This window comes from Periplaneta americana, chromosome 5, assembly GCF_040183065.1.
Source record: "Periplaneta americana isolate PAMFEO1 chromosome 5, P.americana_PAMFEO1_priV1, whole genome shotgun sequence".
Lineage (NCBI taxonomy): Eukaryota > Metazoa > Arthropoda > Insecta > Blattodea > Blattidae > Periplaneta > Periplaneta americana.
Window position 1 is genome coordinate 68,857,269 of NC_091121.1, and position 19,713 is coordinate 68,876,981.

Genomic DNA, 19,713 nt, shown 5'->3' on the forward strand with positions numbered 1-19,713 from the left:
TCTGAAAATGACTATAACTACAGCTAAATAGTAAATACTAGTTCAATATTATGTAGTTTAATTAGTAACGGGAAAACGTTATGCCAATCCAGTCGCAGTCCTTTCAACAGCTGTAAATGAATTAACATACTCCTTTACTAAATTGCGAGTTAATCACACTCTTCAGTAATTTCAAAATTGTTTCGATAAGCTAACTGCAAATTAAGAGAAAGTGCTAGCCAGTACTTTGCTGTAAAAATAGAATAAAATAATACTTTTAAGAAATCGCGTTGTGAAAGTAGCTAGCAATAAATTTTCACAAGAATGAAGTGTAGGGTCCGCAGTTATGATAACGTGTGCTTCCCAACTAGGTAGTCCGTGGTTCCATTCCTGACGTGGGGTGAAATTTATCTCTATTCCATAGGACTCGGTAGGTCTTGTACTTGTCTTATAACGTCTCCACGATGGTCCTGTATTGTGAGAGATATGTCATCTCCTACATCTCGTTGGCTTGTCGAGTTGGTTAAGGCGGAGATAAAACAAGACAAAGAAAGAAGTTGTGTACGAAGGCCTGCCGAAGAATAGCAAGACTCCCTCGAATCATTAAGAAATGGACAAAGGGCTAAAGTAACGAAGAAGTTCATTATGCGCCATCATCAGTAATTATCAAATCAGGCTTGGCATTGAAATCAGGTTCCCGCTTTCAAACTAGGCAGAGGGAGTCGGATGTTAACACCGAATGAGTAAGTCCAAGGCAACATTTATTATAACTAAAAACTTGAAACAATTATAGCCTAAAGAACAACACAATAACTAAACTAAATAGTTATAACAAAAACTAAAGAGCTAGTAATATATTACAGAACGCGAAAGCGAAAGATCACCAGACCAAATGTTTTCAACACGTACAACACACAGGCAGGCAAGACTGAGGACCTGACCACCTGACAACCATAAACTGACTGACAAACTCTCGCTACTGAAGAGTGTGGTGGGTGGGGAGCAATTTTCACCCCTAACTTCTCCAAGTTCTAGGGTCGGATTTACCAGTCACTAACAGTATATGTCACTTACTGTATCTCTAGGTTGTATAGTTTGAGATACAGGTGGTTGACCACAGCACATCAAAAAGTGTTGTGTGTCTTTTCATACTGCCATCCACATCTCAGACCGAAAGAATAGACGTATTCACATCAAAAATTAATTACTCACATTTTATACTTTCTTTCTGAATATGGTACCAGTACTCATTCTATACAAGAAGACTTCGTGTGTCAACAAACATATTGCAAAATCCTTCTGTGCCCCAACTGCTGTTAGTCCTATGTTCGCACCAGAAAAAAAGACATTTATCGACACATGTTGTACAATGACAAATATCATAATTATTTTAAACTAACAATCTAACATAAAGCATCTACTGTAATACATGCTACTGAGAGTTCTACAGAAGATTATAAAGTAAATTTATGCACTGCAGGAGTACAGCTGATCCCATGCCTGTTAACAAGAGTTTAATGAATCCATAAACTGGTAACTATAATTTTAAGTAATTGTTGTATCATATAAGATCAGTTATTAATACAGTAGCGTGCAAATTAATCCGAACAACATAATTACTTATGCAAAAACACTCAAACAGGATAAAAAAAAGGATCTAAGACATACCTCAGTAATCTATGTGGCCTCCCTTGTTCCTAATAACAGCTCTGAGACGATTTGGCATGGATTCCACTAATTTCCCACAAATATTCTTCATTTCTTCATCGCGAAACCATACACCAATGAGGGCAGAAATCATCTTCTCCTTTGTAGAACAATCCATTTTTTGCATTCTTCTTTTGCAAATTGACCACAAGTTCTCAATGGGGTTGATGTCGGATGAGTTGCCTGGCCAGGGGAGTACCTGAATATTCTTCTTGTTGAAGAATTCTGTAGTTTTTCGAGACGTATGGCATGGTGCCAGGTCTTGTTGGAACACACCTCTGCCATCCGGAAATGATTTTTGCAGCTGGGGTACGATTCTGGTTTCCAATAAGTGAATATATTTGTCAGAATTCATCATTCCCTTGATAGGTATTAATGCTCCAGGCCCTTCATGTGTAAAACAACCCCAAAACATTACTTTAGGGGGGTATTTGGGTGCTTGTTGGAGATGAGCTGCTGTTACTTTTTCGGATCCTTTCCGTACGTAAGAAACACGGTGGCCGTAGACCTCGAAATGAGACTCATTGGAAAAAGTACATTCTTCCAGTCATTCACTGTCCAGTGTTGATGTAATTTTGCCCACATTAAGCGTTTTTTGCACATAATAGGGGTTAGCAGTTGCTTCTTAATAGGCTTACGAGCCCTTCGTCCAGCTTCCAAAAGCCTACGCCGCACTGTTGTGACGTGAATATTCGCCCCAGTGGTAGCCATTAACTCGCGGGTTAAGTCGACAGCAGTTAGTGTAGGATTTAATTTACTTTTCCTGACAATTAAACGATCATCTGCAGGTGAAGTCTTCCTTTTCCAGCCACAGTTTCCTTTATTCTGGGGTGTGATGGATCCAGTCTCCCTGTATCGTTTTATGATCGAATTAACAGTAGCCAAATCGATGTGACATTCTGCAGCAATTTGCCTCTGTGTCATAGAAGAATGCTCTGCTAATGTTATAATTTTAGACCTTTTTCGTGGAGTTGTATCCATTTGTGAAGACGACAGAATGTACACAGGATTGCAGTATTAAGTCTTCAACACAACTAAAATGCTTATAAGTACAAAACGACAGGCAAAATGTCACATATTATAAAAAAAATAATAACGACAGACCTTCAACAATGGAATTACACGTACTACAGATGTCAATTAAAGCAGTATGAGCAGCTGTGAGGCCAACAATGACAGAAAATGTAAAAATATATCGTGTTCGGATTAATTTGCACACTACTGTATGTTAACATGGCCAATTTCTATTCCGAAATTCATATGTATTAAAATCACAAAGGAACAAAAGATATTTCCTCAAACATAAATTTAACTAAGACTAAACAGAATATAGATGTAAATAAAATATGAATAAAAGAGCATTCATGTAATTTAACAAGATGTTCATTGTCACATTTATAGTCCCGTGGCTCTTATTTTCAGTAGCCAATCACGTTGCAGGTCGGCTACATTTAAATGTGTGCATCTTGTTATTCGCTGCTGATGTTATGCACTTCCTAAGGCTCCATACATACTTAATATAATCGTCCGCCATTTTTGTTCTTTTGTTGGCATTTGCAGAAAGCACATGAGGATGTTATTTGCTGCTCAATTACAGTGCGTTTGATTTATTATCATAGGAGCTACAACATGATAATGTTTAACAGTGTGGCAAATAGATTCCTCATCTGGTAGCTCAGGAACAAAAGAACAAAAATGGCAAATGATACCACCTAGTAGACTTTATAGAGCCTTCACTTCCTAGGGCGTAAGCAAAGAGGAGGAGTCATGCTGGAAATAACAGCAACGCGACTATAGATTTAACATTAAAATGCCATAGATAATTTTAGAATTACATAGATATAAATAAACACGTAAATACAAAATATTACTACTGTAATTGGTACTTTCAATAATTTCATGCATTGTTCATCGATGTTCCCACAAAATGAAATGCCTGATGTTTATCTTTAAGAAAATAAACTTCTCTGTAGTTCTATCCTTAATGATCAGAAACATAGAAGAAAACATAAGAGCATGTGTACAGTTATAGTGAACTGTTTCCTTTAACAATCTAGTCGTCGGCCTTGGTATAGTGCTGGCCTTCTGTGCTCAAGGTTGCGGCTGATCCCAGCCCAGGTTGATGTCATTTAAGTGTGCTTAAATGAGACGGGCTCATGTCAATAGATTTACTGGCATGTAAAAGAACTCCTTCAGGACAAAATTCCGGCACACTGGCGACGCTGATATAACCTCTGAAGTTGCGAGCATCGTTAAATAAATCTTAATTTAAACAGTTTAATCCCAGTTATTGTACCTCAACATTATTTTATGGTATAATCTATTTTAATGACAGAAGTGATTTGTTAACTGCTACTTTTAACCATCACAAAGAAATAAAGTTTATCCCATCTCTAAACTGAATCTTTCAAATGGTTCACTTGTCACAAACATATTCCTAAAATTTAAATGGTTTAAATATGATTCAAAGTTCACAAATGAACAGTTTTTCCACTGTTTCGTGAAAAGCATCAATAAAAACAATGGCCAAAATCTTCACTGAACAGCTCACGTAAGTACAGTTAAAAGTATACTAGCCAACATTCGCAATAACACAAAGAATGAACCTGAACTTGAAATGTTGCTTAAATATACAATTTTTATGGATAATCCATCTAAAAATGAAAATTAACCTCACCTGCAATAAAATTCCATCTGGCATTCTAATCCTCATAAGGGCATATCTGTATCTGCGCATCTCTCGTTGTTCTTCTTTCTCCCTCATGGCTTTTGTTCTTAGCATCAAACTTCTTTCAATCAGTTCGGCTCTATGAAAAGCAAAACACATTACTCAAACATTCTCACGTTTTTTAATAGTAAAGGCAAATAGAAACTAAGGCTCGATAAATACTTAATATAATGACCCACCATTTTTGTTCTTTCGTTGACATTTGCAGAAAGCACACGATGACATTATTTGCTGCTCAATTATTTGCATTTGATTTATTATCGTAGAAGCTACAACACGATAATGTTTAACGGTGCGGTAAATAGATTCCTCATCTGGTAGCTCGACAACGAAAGAACAAAAATGACGAACGATACTATCTACCTAGACTTTATAGAGCCTTCACTTCCTAAGGCATAAGCAAAGAGGAGTCACTCTGGAAATAACAGCGACACGATTATAGACATATTACATATTAGAAATGCAGGCCTCTCCAATCATGGGATCGACATGACGCAAGTCTACCACTATGACATCACAGTACAATCACAAGACAAGCGACAAGCACTCAGTCCCATGAACAGAAAACAAATGTTTTCCATTGGCCATGCCAGGAATCGAACCTGGGACCATTTGATTGGGAAACACACCCGCTATCCATATGCAGAAATTTGCAGTGCAGACATATTATCTCACAGCTCACACATGTACAGCGGGTGTGACAGTGCATAGCACAGCTTTACACATGCAAGTGAGGGAAGATAAAATGTATGCACTGTATTTATTTATCCAGTTATTATGCTAATTCTATCAGACGAGTAATACATTGATGGAATAAATGTTGTAATAGCAGTAACATTTTTATAAATGAAATCATTTTTCTTCTTTTCTCTACCTTTAAACATAACATGTACAGGAAAGTACCTACTGATAACACGACAATCAGAAACAAATTCATTGCTGGGTGATGAAAAAAATCCCATTTCTTGTATAATAAGTAGAGCCCGGATTTATATGTACTAAAAATTAAGAATGACACTGAGTGTTGTTGCTGTTTTCTAATGCCAGGCATTTGACAATAAAGTCATTTGACCTCTTGCATTCCAATATTTTTCAAAGATATTATCATTGTCACTGAAGCACAGATTTTGAGGTGTTCCGAATCCATTTCTTGATTTGAGTTGCACAATGGGCAGTTAGGGGATATATTCCAATTCTATGCAGGTGTTTTGCCAAACAGTCATGGCCTGTTGCCAATCTAAATGCAGCTACAGACGATTTTCGTGTTAAATCGGGAATTAACTATCACACTGAGTGTAGTTGAGTGGATTCAGTTTCAGTTAGGAGAGTTTTCAATCCTGGTACACAAGATTTCAAAATATAACCAGGGGCGTATTTTGCGGGCTACCGGCAGTAGCCCAAGGAAATTACAAAAGAAAAAGTTTATAATATAACATAATGTAATAATTTTGTATTATTAGTTTTACCATAGTAATTAAAATTAAAGTAATTGTTAGATATATTTTGTGTAATAATAGGGTCAGCGGTAGCCCAAACCCTTTAACCAGTATACGCCCCTGAATATAACAATAGAGAACTTATTAACAACGAACAAACAATCCAACATGTAAACTGCGTGCTGATTTGTAAGTGGTTATTAGGAGGATTAAAAACCCTTACGGTATCAAGGAGATACTGAATGACAGGAATGGCATCTGAAGGGAATGGGGGCATGGCTTGTATGTTTATAAACTAGCGTCATGCATTACAGGCGCTTTGTTCGGTTCAAGTTTGTCGAGTATGGCAAAGTTCGATATTTGCTCTGCAGGATGAGGCTTGTCATGTTTGTTTCACCTTCTTATAAAAATATTCAGTCCTCAACTCCCACCTCTTCATGTTCTAACTGTTCAAGGATTTTAGCACAGATCTTATGATTAGTTTTTCGTATGATATAAGACAAAATTTGTAATGTCTTGGTTGCCTCTCTCATGTTCGAACATTGCAGGACACTGAATAATTTCGAGGGAAAAATTGTTCCGAGACCAGGTATCGAACCCAGGACCACTGACGGTTGTCAGCCCACTTTGAGGTCTGTGGATATAGAGGGAAAAATTGGATCGGTGTCTGGTAGAGTTCCTGGGTTCGATACCCGGCCCCAGAACAATTTTTCCCTCAAAATTATTCAAATCAACTTTACAGGGAGTTATACCTGAAAGCTTGATTTGCATTGCAGGACACTATTATAAACTATACCAAGTAACAATAATAACTTTTAGTGCATATAAATCCGGGCTCTAATGCTAGTGACAGAATTTTTAAGATTATGTACAAAATGAAGAAAATATGATCAATTAAAGTTACTTCTTACTTTTTAAAAATCCTATACAAATCAGCATTCTAACACTACGAAGCTTGTTTAATAGAATAAGTTTAAAATGATTCCCAAAACATTATCCATAAGAAAACAAACAGTGTAAACATATTTATTACCTCATTTGTTGTTCTCTCTTTAGTTCTTCAGCTGTGATGCTAAAGAACGCAGGTGGAAGATCAACTCTTTTTGCTGCTTGTGATGGTAAGAGAACCTGAAGGTTGCGGTCAAGTTCGAGAGAAATGGGTTCAGCACTTTGTAATGCATCATACAAAATCTGAAAAATCAGAACAAAATTTACTTTCGAAATATTGTTTTACAAGATTCTTTTTACAAGTCATATCCATATCACCAAACAGTTCAGTTTTACATTCACTCCAAAGGAAGCTACAATACAGATTTTATTCTTAACAATCCATCATCAGAAGCCAGGTTTAAACCTGTGAACCTTTGTCTATCGGCAAATATAATAATCACACAACCATCTAGGAAGATAATAAAATTGCTGTGGAAATTAGTTGTGTAAATTAATGAAAAGTTGACGTACGGTAACATTTTTAAGATAAGCAACAGCTTACGGACATCCTTGCACCACATGTTAAAATATATATCACACTTTTCAATAATAAGGCACTTGTATTGTAGACCTACTTCTACGTAAGATAGGCATAATGTTATATCACGTTTTGTTCAAGTTCAAATAATTTTTTGGTCTTCTTAGTACAAACAACAAGTAAGTGGTCAGTTGCAATCAGCTTTTGAATGTGATCATGACAACTGTACCATACACAATATAAAAGGCACACACAGGATTGCTGTGTATTAGGAGAGAGCAGCTGCAGCTCGAGTGAGTGATGCTGATTGGCAAGCATTAATGACATTACACACTGTACTTCTTCAATGAAGTAGAATTTATAACCTTGAGTGTATATGGCTTGAAAATATTTCGCGAAAATTCTTGTTATAATAATATTTTTGCTCACTATTGCTATCAGTTTGGGAGTGAATTATTCATGTGAGTAGCAGACTGTCCCTCCAGTGTAAATAAATAATGGAAGGTAACCATTGCACCAAAATGAAACTGGCAATAGATCATGAGGAGAGATTTGAGAAATCTAAATAAGTTTTTTTCTAACATTCACCATTTTAGAGAAAATTGTTATGTTTTTATGAAATATTTGGTGACATCACGGCAACTGCAATAACTCTAGCAAGTGCAGCCTACGCTGTGGCAGGCCTGAGTTAGTAGTTCAAGATGATGTAGACCCATAGCACAAGTAAACAAAAGCAACTTCTAGCAATCAATCGTCTCTCTCTCTCTCTCTTTCTCTTTAGGGTAGAAACACAGTCTAGTACATACAGTCACGAAGCTCAATATGTACTAAATATGCATCCATAAATAGTTGCTAACTACTAGGATCGCTAATATCATCTCATTAGACAATGCGAAATAGTACCGGCACAGTCTACTGTTCTTAGCACCCTCACAACTCAAGCTTCGTGATTGTATATACTAAACTGTGATAGAAAGGGCATGATGTAATACATTTGTTGCTTAGTGATCGCAATTTTAAACGGAAATACGCACCTTGTTGTATCAGAAATAAATTGTAATAATTTAAACTGACATAATTTGTCTTACATTAAATTAACACCAATAAAAATAAATCAATAAAGCACACGGTGTTATTTACATGTAATTTTAGACTGAAAACTGTTAAATTAACGTAAATGTCAACAAACCTTATTTCAGTATTAATTTCAGATGTGAACAATTGTCTAATTTATTTTATCAAAAGGATTGTGTGTGTATTTGTTATGTATGTGTTCCTGGCAATAAAGCCATTAACTCTCTTGCTCTCCAATATAGGATTGATGTAACAAAAAGTATAATCGTTTTCATATAGGCACCATATTTTTATACTGTACTTCAAATATACTTCATAGAACAAATTCGTTAAAATGCATACCTGCAATGTTTCACTGTTTTCGAGATTGTCTTCTGAATACACCCAGAAATCCTCTTCACCATCTTGAAATGGTAACTTCTGAATTTTAAAGCCAGCAGCAGTAAGGAAATCCTGTGTACCTTCAAGGCATGCAACCCTGTCTTGATACGCCCTGTTAGACATACGTATCTTCCTGTACTTCTCTTCTGTTGGATTTGTGATTATGTTCTCCAAATACTTGCACAGAGTATCTACACACTGACCAACCTGAAATCAATACTATACAGTTTAAAACTTCGAAAATTGTACAGAAATTTCTTTGCACAACTACTTCCATGCATGAAACTTGTATTAGCAATGAGAATAGTGATGATAAAATAAGAATTTATCATCAACAATTTTATTATTTTACTAGAAACCTACAACATAAGACATTAACAAAATGAGAATAGAAAATAAACACAATAGATTCTATAAAACCGTAGGATTTCCAACATTCTTTATTTAAATAAGTTACGATCAATAAAAAAAAGTTATAAAAATATAATACAATCTGCAGAGTTGAACTTTATTATCAATAGTAATCTCACTAGACGTTTTGATTTATCTAGAGAAAATCAAAACTCGAGTGGGATTTAATTGACTATTACACAATTAGAAGAAAGTATATAAAGATTAGAAGTAACGAAGTACTACAATACAATAAAATATTAATTGACTTACGAAAATACAACTGTCTTCAAATGTATTATTGTACCATCTCAACATTACAAATATTACGCTAGATGCATGCTAGATGGCAGTAGTGAGTTATGATTACTAGCAATACCTTCTCGTCGAGAAGTTATCGATCTATACATGATGGCAGTGTTACTAGTCAAGAAGGCTCTGTTGATTCAGTTTCATTTTTATTAAAACAGTTCATTCCACTTCAATTATCCGAATCCCAGTAATCAACGTCACTTGACAGATGATTTTCAATAGATCTTAATATTAAACAATCTCTGATACGTGACTATCCATAATATCATATAGCAGAAGCTATAACATGACCTAAATAATATACACAAGTGTTAGAAAAGTTTTAATTAACGACGATGACATAAAAAATAAACATGAATAATTTTAAAAGGAATAATATTATTGAATGTACAATTTTCAAATTTGAATGTGGTTGGTGGTTCAACTGATGTTATATTGGATGTGTGCGTAATAGAAGTGGAACTCGTTGATTTAGGCCTACATGGTGTATTCAACTTATTCAGGATTTCCGAATGGTGCTCTTCATTTATTTGTAAATAGGATTTCAGAAGATGCATAGTGATTTTTATTAATTCTTGTTCTTGAATGCCAATGCGAGTCATATTTGAAATTGCTGTGCATCGACTGGAGTGGTTTGTAATTTTAAATATATATATATATATTTGACGTCCAGACCAACGCAGTTTCAAATGTTGGCAAACAAAGAAGCAAATGCTAGGGATGCGATAAAATGAAACAAATGCTAGGGACGCGATAAAATTAAACAAATGCTAGGGACGTGATAAAATTGTGCGATAAGCAGCCATGATTGGTTGAAATACGTCCTTTCGTACCGTTTTATTGGTCAAAAGTAGTATGACGTAGTAAGAGTGTAATAGTCATAGTTAATTTGTTCCACATACCTACCACAGTTATCTAAATGACAATAATCGAGTCATTTAAATCTATTATATTATGATATAATTCAATTCAAAAATAAAACTAGCCAACTATAAATATATTTCTTCTACATTACAACTTTGAACAAAATTACTTATTACAAGAAATATCATCCTGTAGCTATATCATATTAGTTAATTTAACAAAAGTGATTAAAACTATCACATTTCTTATATTCCTATAAGTTTTATCACTATATCAGTCATCCAATTACACACACAGATGCCTCTGCTGATAGTGGGGATTCACCAAAGATACATACAATGTTCTAAATAATGCAGCGGCAAATGATTATGTATTGAAAAAGTGTTTTCATGTGCAATTGTTAAAAATGAGAGAGGAAAAATTAGTGCAATTTGAATAATAGGATGGGGTGGAATGACAAAGACTAACCTAACTCCATTAATATTACTACAAAAACATATCATCAAAATTTGTCTGCATAAACCACTTGATTATCCGACACAATTTATTTATTCTGAATTCCAAGTACTAAAAATTGAGAAAATATATAAACATACATTACTAAATTATTTTCACAAAAATCGAATGAATTTTATAACTGAAAATCATATACATAACACCAGAAGAAATGTCCCAACTCTTTTGGCAGAACCTAAATGCCACACTATAGCTGGATTAAGACACAGTAGGAATTATGGACCAAGATTATACAATTCAGTATTGAAAAATAATCCAAACCTAAGCAATTTACACATTCTCAAGTTTAAAAATAAAGTGAAAATGTTTCTATGATATTTGTTTAATTTTATTATTATTTTAAGCGTTACTAGCATTATATGTTACTGATATTTATTGTATTTATCTGATGCATGTAAGCTATTAGATAAAACAATGTAATAAATATAAATAGATCATTTTCTTAATTAATGACAGTGTATGTTTCCACATAAATGATTTTCTTAGCATTGCCACAGATACACTTTATTGTACTTGTCACTATCTCTATCACTAGAGAGTTCTTAAAATTTATATTTTCCCCGCCTTTCATAAAATATTTTGATATGATACCTCTTGCACCAAAGGGGAGATCTATAACTGAAACTTGATTAATATATTTCAGTATTATTTGTATTTATCCTGGTAATAATGTACAGTTTGACTCGTAGACACTTTGTTTTTCAGCATTAACTTCCTATGATTGTATGAGAAGATTCGAAGAGAACATCAGGATGTAGACCTTTGGCTTCCTCTCCTTCCAATAATGCATAACACAATATCAATACGGCGATTGCTGTTGTCTGCGATACAACGGACTTTTTTTGTTGATTTTCGAGTTCGTTATTTTTTTTTTTTTCCTGATTATTATATGCTTCATATAAGTTGTGTTAACTCTCACTAAGTGGTTTTATATTTTATTTTATCAGTCTTAGTTATTATTTTATTATTGCTAATATTTATGTTTTATTATTATTATTATTATTATTAATTTCTTGCTCAGGATAGGGACCAATGGTGGGCTTATGTGAGGGCGGCAATGAACCTCCGGGTTCTTTAAAAGCCAGTAAGTAAGTAAGTATTATTATTAATTAATTAATTTGTATTACTATCTTTGTATTATCTCCGTCACCATTATTCTATTATTATTATTATTATTATTATGCATATTATTGTTATTATTATTATTAATATTATTATTATTATTATTATTATTATTGATGTCTCTAAAATTTATGTAGACTCCACTGGACTGTACCCGAGCACAAGCATATGCTCATTTTGGGTATCTATTCAAACGTACCATTTCAAATGTAAATTATGAATAAATTTGAATTTGAATTTTCCTGAATAGTCCTTGAAACAAATATCTATATTGGTTATAATGTACTTGGAGGCATAATGCCACAAACTTAAATATAAACTCACCTTCTCTCTATTTTTGTTACATGAATGAATGATAAGACAAGCTGTAAGCCCACGTTCTTCTTCCAACTGTTCGTATAGGAATTCTTTAATTTTCTTTGTCCACTCTTCTCTAGACAATATATCTGAACCTGTTTATCAAACAGAAATACAAGACAGTAAATTTACAGCACACATATAGACATAAAATTCAACTTACTTCACAAGATCATCTCTGCCAGAGTAGTGTGGTGTGAGGAGGTCATTCTGCTAGCTGAGTAGCAGATGGATGTGTGTGTCTTTCTACTGTATCCAAATTGAAAACTTAAAGCAGGTACCTAGTACTGCAAACATTCTTAAGTTTATATCTGCTGTGTCAAAAATGTTGTAGATAGTTGCTTTCTGACTGAATAGTATTTTAGTATGACGCCACATCTCTCCTCTAGCTCTGTTCAAAGCAGATCTCGTGGCTCCAGGGTTTTACATATGGATTGCAACTTCACAATAAAGATATCATGGCAAATGTTTAGAAGAGGCCTGTATTATAGACATAATTTATGACGATTTCCAGAAAAGAAATTATTTATATTGTACAATGTCTTTCATAACATTTTGTATGTAACAAAGAAATACATCGTACCTAGGCCTAACCGGGTATCGAACTCAGGCTGCCTGCATGACAGGCTGAAGGTCTGATTATTTAGCTACTGCAGGGTTAATATTACAAGTGACTAAAATCTCTGGTAAGAAATTATCATTATTGAATACGATAAGTTACAAAAATAAACATGAAGAAACCTAACAAGATTTCTTTAGATTATAATATAAATTTTCTAGATGTCGAGGTTATATTATATGAAATAATTCACATAAAGATTGTGTAACAACGTTTTTTTTTTTTTTAAAGGCTACAGTTATGCCACTCTTTTTTCAGTGGTTTCATTGTTGGCAAATTCTTTTGGTTTATTTAAAGATGCGCAATTGTTAAAAAGTTGCATACATAAAACCTCAGAATAAAAGTGTCATTAAGTCATCACCTAGTTAAGAATAATACTGCATTCATATTAATAATGATTGTCAAAAATGGACATAAAATTGCAAATGAAAAGTGCACAAAAGACGAGAAAACAAGAACAAAGAATGGTCGTTTACAGCTCCAGTTTTCCACCATATCCCATGTAACATAAATTTGAGTCTAAGCAAGGGAATATAATGCGCATCCCAATTTTCAAGGATATGTTTTGTCAAAAAAGGTGCATATGCATATTATAATCGTATAAACACGGTAGTTACTGCATAAAAAATATGTATTAAAAGACAAGTTTTTCAATATGATAATTTAAATAACACAATTATTTTCAACGGAACTAACCTATCATTGGACATTTGAAGTACACTCCTGTAACAGCTAAATATGGTGAAGAAAGCACGTCTTCTTCTGACTGTGTCTCTGTAGGTGATGTTTCTTTTGCTAATGCTGCTGCTTTCTTTTCTGCTTCAAGTTCTCGACGAACTTGAGCCTGAATTGCAGCTAGTGACCTGAAAAAGAAGTAAACTGAAAACCTGACAAGTAATATAATGCTGACCTACACAAGTTAAGCAACATCTAAGTTATATATCCTTAATTGTAAAGTTTGCAAAAGGCAAAGACTCTGGCTTTAACAGGAAAATATTCTCTCTACATAAAAATTGTAATAGTCAATGAAACAATCAGATAATTTCTTTATTCTATACAGGCTGTGATGTGACATCTGACAAAAACAAAGGTGTTGAAATTACACTAAAAAACAACTGGAAAAAAATACATGGGACTATAAAAAGAACGTCACGTGATAAAATAGAAAAATAAACACAATATACGTTTGCCAAAACATGCCTGAATTTAGTTTACAGTAAAGGAACATGGATTCTCAAACAGGAAAACTGCTGCTGTGTAATATGCATAGAAAGTGTCTCGTAACAATGAAATGTTGTAACTAGATTAATTTATAATGAAGACATAAAGCAATAACCGATTATCACTTTCATAGTTGAAACCATAGATAATTACGAGAATTGGTCAAGAATTCCGAAAGCATAAAATACTACACATCCTGTTTTTTTTCATTCAAGTAGCCTACAGGCAGCGAATTGATATCATTAGAAGCAGAAATCCAATACTGCACCATCTACATATTTACTAAATGCAAACTAATAATCCACATATTACTGAAATCTACTAGTGGCTTGTGCAGTAAATGCTTCAAACTAAGTCCATAAGAAATTCAAATAAAAATTGTTTAGATTTATTTTCAATGAAGAATACCAGACATTTTGAAAATTATTTGCTTCCCTAAACATACTCCCTCTGAATGTTTTTTATGCCAAATATTCTTCCTTGAACCTATCCATCTTCAGTTCAGAGTTTCAATGCAAGTAACAATGTCAGGACGATCAGCGAGTTTTTCATGTGGGAGTAATGCAGTAGCTATTTCACATCATTGCCGATTGTAAGTGAGAGTTAAGAAAATGTAAGGTTTGTCATGCTTTTTAACAAAAGACTTAGCATCTTGGTAAGCTGCTGCATGTTTCGTGAACTACACTGAAATGTAGAAGACAGAATCACTTTTTCCCATTAAGAGATCCTACTCAAGTGATCAAGAGATTACAAAATCTTGTAGGCCTCTTATTTTATCAGTAAGTAATACCTTTTGGTCTTTTCTTAGGAACTGTAATTTTTGCGCTTCCTCCAGACAATACTGATCTACCTAATATTGCTGGATTAATTTGTATGAGAAATGGTTATGAACAGCAAATCCAAAATGCTACAAACTGAAGTAATGTCTTTCTAGGAGGCTTGTTTTGCTGGCATGGGGCACTGTATTGCAATTATGATTCATCAGGGAAGAGGAGGTAATATATTTAATTATATCACAGTGAGGCTTAATTTGGTCTCCCCTTGTCTGCCATGCACAACAAAACGGTATTTTGGTGGCTCACCATCTATTGAGACAAAAACACCCACAATGTCCTATGCAGTAAGAGTTTATTGTATCGCCATTGATCTAACCTAATACGATCAAATTTTTTTAAAGCCTGTGGATTAGAAATGAGACAAAATCTTGTTAAAAAAAAAAGGCAGGCATATGCACGCACGCACGCGCGCACCTCCCCCCCCCCCCCGTAACTCAGTAAATATAGAAATGAAGATCTAATTTAAAATATTCTTTCCCTGCATCTACTTACATAAAACCCCAAAAAGTTTCACTTTCGTATCATCAACATAGCAGTAATGTGTAACCCTATAATTAGTGACAAACACATAATTGAATTAACTATAATAATATTTAATTTTTAATGGTAATAATGTCATCAAACATTCTCTAAGTTCTGTAGTTCTTAATATCCAATACACACCTGTACTCGGAAAACTACAGACCAGAGAATCAGATCTGTAAATTATTTTTTATATGTTATCAAAAAATTACACAAATGAAGATTGACATATTGGCATTATGATGTCAGAGAATCTGAGCCATCTCAACTCTAAATATGTCAGCAATCCTGCAGGTCACGGCCTTCGTGTAATAGCGTATTGTTTATTATAGTATGTGTTTTGTTTTATTCTGAAATGCAATTAGTTCTCAAAACTGACGAAAGATGAATTTTGGAAAATAGGAAAATCATGTAGGAAAACTAACAGTTCACTGAAAGTTACTATTTTCTTCAAAATGATGGGTCATTCATTAAAATCCGTTCAGCCGTTTTCCCGTAATTTCCATTACCAATTCAAATTTTATATATATATATATATGTCATATAACATATACTGAAAACCATACGATTTAAGAAACAACCCATTTACAAATGAGCCGTTCAGAGCAGAAGTGGTGTAAGTCAAAATTGGGTAATGAGGTTTAAAGTAAAAATGCTGTAAAATACAGCACAAAGTAGCAATTAATATGTCCTTCGTGCTACCCACTGACTACTAATAGTTTAAATAAATTGAATATTAATTGCTACTTTGTGCTGTATTTTACAGAATGTTTACTTTAACCCTCATTACCCATTTTTGACTTGCACCACTTCTGCTCTGAACGGCTCAAATATCTCCAGCTACTGTAGAATTCACGGAAATTAAATAGCAGAATGCCGAACTATAGTACATACGTTTTATCTTTCCACAGTTGTGTATGGGACCAGATTCAGAGGTAAGTAGCTGCGTGTGCTGCCATTCAAGGACATACACAGTTACTGTTAAGATGATTGTCTGTAATTGTGTGCAATATTGAGTTAGTTTCAGAGCAGTATATCTGTTATTGTGTACAGTGTTGAGTTTCGTTTCTCTGTTACTGTATGCTGTTTAAGTAACAGTTCAGAGATTTAATACAGAGCAATATTTGCCATAACTTAACTTAAAAAAAAAAAAGAACCACCTGCCCACTGTCATAGAGAATTTCAAGAATGTCAGCACATAATGCTACTAAATTACTAAAAATGAGAATAGCCAATATTTCGGAAGCAGAGCTGCAATGTGTGAATCAAAATGTATTTAAATGCTACAACACCTGGCTTGCAACAAATGGGGAACACTTTTAACATCGTCTTACCAATTTCACAATTTCAAACTGCAAAAACTGTCCTTTCTATGGCTTATCTCGCATGTTCCAGACTCATAAATGAGCATTCAGTGGGCCGCATATGGACAGCTGCACTATGTACTGTGCTTCCACTACTTCTGCCAGGGTGGAAAGATAAAATGTATGCACTGAAGATATTTTGAATAGAATAAAGATTTTCCCTAAGGAGATTATGGATTGCTTATAGGATAAGGTCAATAATAGAGCTACTCTTTACGAGATGTCAAAGCACATGCTACAGGGAATGTGTGCAGGGAATCAGGCACTACACCATTCTTTCAGGTTATGGATAAATTTTCAAAGTTTTCTTATGATTAACATATTGCCAGTCTCTTCACATTCTAACGAGAAAGTAGACTATGTACCCTGGACCTCTATTGCTGGAAGATGGTGGCATGACTTTAGTTTTCTATGTAATTGCCCATCTGATAATCACTCACAAAGCTAACTACCGGTACTTACATAATATACCTACTTATTACACGGTTAAAACACCAAAAAGATAAACTTCAGAACATGGTTACATTCCTTCCCTTCTTTCTCCAAAATTCCAGCCTTATGCACACAAAATAAATTATTGGCACCAGGGGTATACACAAGGGGAAATATCGGATTTTAACTCCCTCTGAACTTCTAATCGTTTTCCCTTTGCTAGTGAAAAACTGTCAGAGTAACAAAATCTACATCGACATACGGTAAGGCATAGTCCCCCTATTCATCCTTCAATATAATCCTATGCTTCGTGCTGCAGCACGTTAGAATTATAACAATGCTAGCTTTAATATAGAGACCTACAGCCTACCTGTCATATATAAATAATTGTTGACTAAATATATAGCCTATATGATCATCACTCATTCCAGACACAACACTTACACATACACTCACCCCAGTACACGACATAACTCTCCACAGATACACATCATGTACAGTGTGGCCTGCCGAAGTGGTGTACAACTAGAAAATGGGTCACAGTTCTGCTATCTATTCGCAATATGCAGAACCCGAATCACGTAAAGTGAAGTGGGAAGGCATTGGATTCATACATGATTTTTACGTAAGTATAATAATGACACAAGCATTTTTTATTATATAAAACAATATGTTCTACTGGAACATAGTATTAATAAATATACCGTAACATGATGATGGTAATAACATAGATAATTTAAAATACCGATAATGTAAATTGTAAACAATTTTAATAATGACCCTTCCTTAAATTTCTGCGTACGCCACTGACGCACTGAAAAGTGCTTCTTCGTAACCATGATGATGCCCATTCGATGAACACAGACAAATCTGCTCTTTTTAGTATTAAAATAATAGGCCTAGTTGGCAGTGAGGTAACCGTATACAGAAGTTTTCCCCGAAAAAATTATAGGTTACCACAAGCCAATCAATAACATAGGCCTAATTATAAACACTGCGATTTTATTTCCTATTACATGTTTCGATTTTTCACTGTTTACATGCTTACGTATTAAATCCAGCACTATCCTGTTTCTGTCCACCAAGTCGTGCTAGAGCTGCAGCTGCTGCCTGTCTGGATTCTGTGGATGGGGCTGCACGAGGACCTACATTACAGGAACTACCTGAATCATTACTGACTCGGGAAGTAGTTTTCTCACTCAGTTTATATCCTGGGCCTGCTAATTTAAACTTTGTATCCACTTTCTTCTTTTGGAAAAATTTCTTTATTTTATCAGCCATGATAACGTTATTTCTTGCTTATAAATTACTTTTAGTTACACCCTAGGTGAATGCTCTTTAGGCAACTTCAATAAGGAAACACTTCTCTTCAAATCTTCAATCGTCTTCGAAGTTACTGAAAATAAAAGGAAACCGTAAACATTAATACTATATTAGTCACAGCATTAAATGCGTTACAAACGTAGGCTAGTGACGTACTCATCACGGTTGCATAATTTTAGGTCACAGACTTACCCGGCCTCATAAACTTTTCCGATATCCTTTTCCCGTAGATTTTCCACGACATATAAATTAAAAATATATTTGCAAAGAAGATGAAGAGAAATCCTTTCAACAGTTTAATTTGGAAGTCGTCAAATGCTAACCAATTGATAACACCCTCATAACAATCAACTAAAATATATGTATACCACGATCCTTCCACTGCAATATTAGAAGTCAATCCAAAAGCACCAAGCACTAAGTTGGATATTTCATACATATAATACCATATTAAATCAATAAACGAAGAATTGAGTGATGCATTTTCTGCTGGCGGTGTCATTACATAAACACAAAAATGCGCTGTCAAACGACACTATATGGATTATAATCTCGGTGGCCATTTGTTAACAAAACACCATCGTACATTCGTACAGGTACAGTGTCCCCAACATATCAACATGCAATTGCCAACGTACGAAACGAAACTAAATTCAGCCATGCCATGTAACCGTATTTTAGTGCACTATGCAATTTATGCACACGTACAGCTGTTAACTTTCAGCTTTCTTGCTGAGAAAAAAATAGCAGTGGCTCACTAGTGCATGGAGAGTTGATTTATGCGTATAGAACTTGCGGTTCTGGGCGAAACTGGCGAAATAAAATATGTTCCGGTTTCGTTTAAGTTCTGAATGAATTGTTTACAGAGCACAAAGCAGGGTTTCTCAACTTTTCTGATTATGAGGCCGCCGCCGCCCCCCCCCCCCCCTTTCCTCAATTTAGTTTAGTACAGTCCCCTGGTCTTGATGTAGAGTAGAACTGTGATTCTCAACACGGGAACCACAGCCTTTTGGTGGGACAAAAAGCAATTTATTAAGGGGTGAAATAGGTGACATTTCTATT

The 19,713-nt window shown here is 34.5% G+C and overlaps 1 protein-coding gene across 1 annotated transcript in view; it reads right to left on the bottom strand.

Moving 5' to 3' along the window:
* Positions 1 to 19,233, bottom strand: part of Gint3 (GDI interacting protein 3) — a 36,127-nt gene extending 16,894 nt beyond the window's left edge. The window contains exons 1-7 of the mRNA XM_069825973.1: positions 18,844 to 19,233; positions 18,377 to 18,724; positions 13,650 to 13,816; positions 12,302 to 12,429; positions 8,735 to 8,980; positions 6,884 to 7,041; positions 4,364 to 4,493 (exon numbers count right to left, since the gene is read on the bottom strand). Of these exons, the coding sequence (XP_069682074.1) occupies positions 4,364 to 4,493; positions 6,884 to 7,041; positions 8,735 to 8,980; positions 12,302 to 12,429; positions 13,650 to 13,816; positions 18,377 to 18,609 (1,062 nt within the window). The 5' untranslated portion in view covers positions 18,610 to 18,724; positions 18,844 to 19,233. The remainder of the gene's footprint in view (positions 1 to 4,363; positions 4,494 to 6,883; positions 7,042 to 8,734; positions 8,981 to 12,301; positions 12,430 to 13,649; positions 13,817 to 18,376; positions 18,725 to 18,843) is intronic.
* Positions 19,234 to 19,713: the final 480 nt, after the last annotated feature.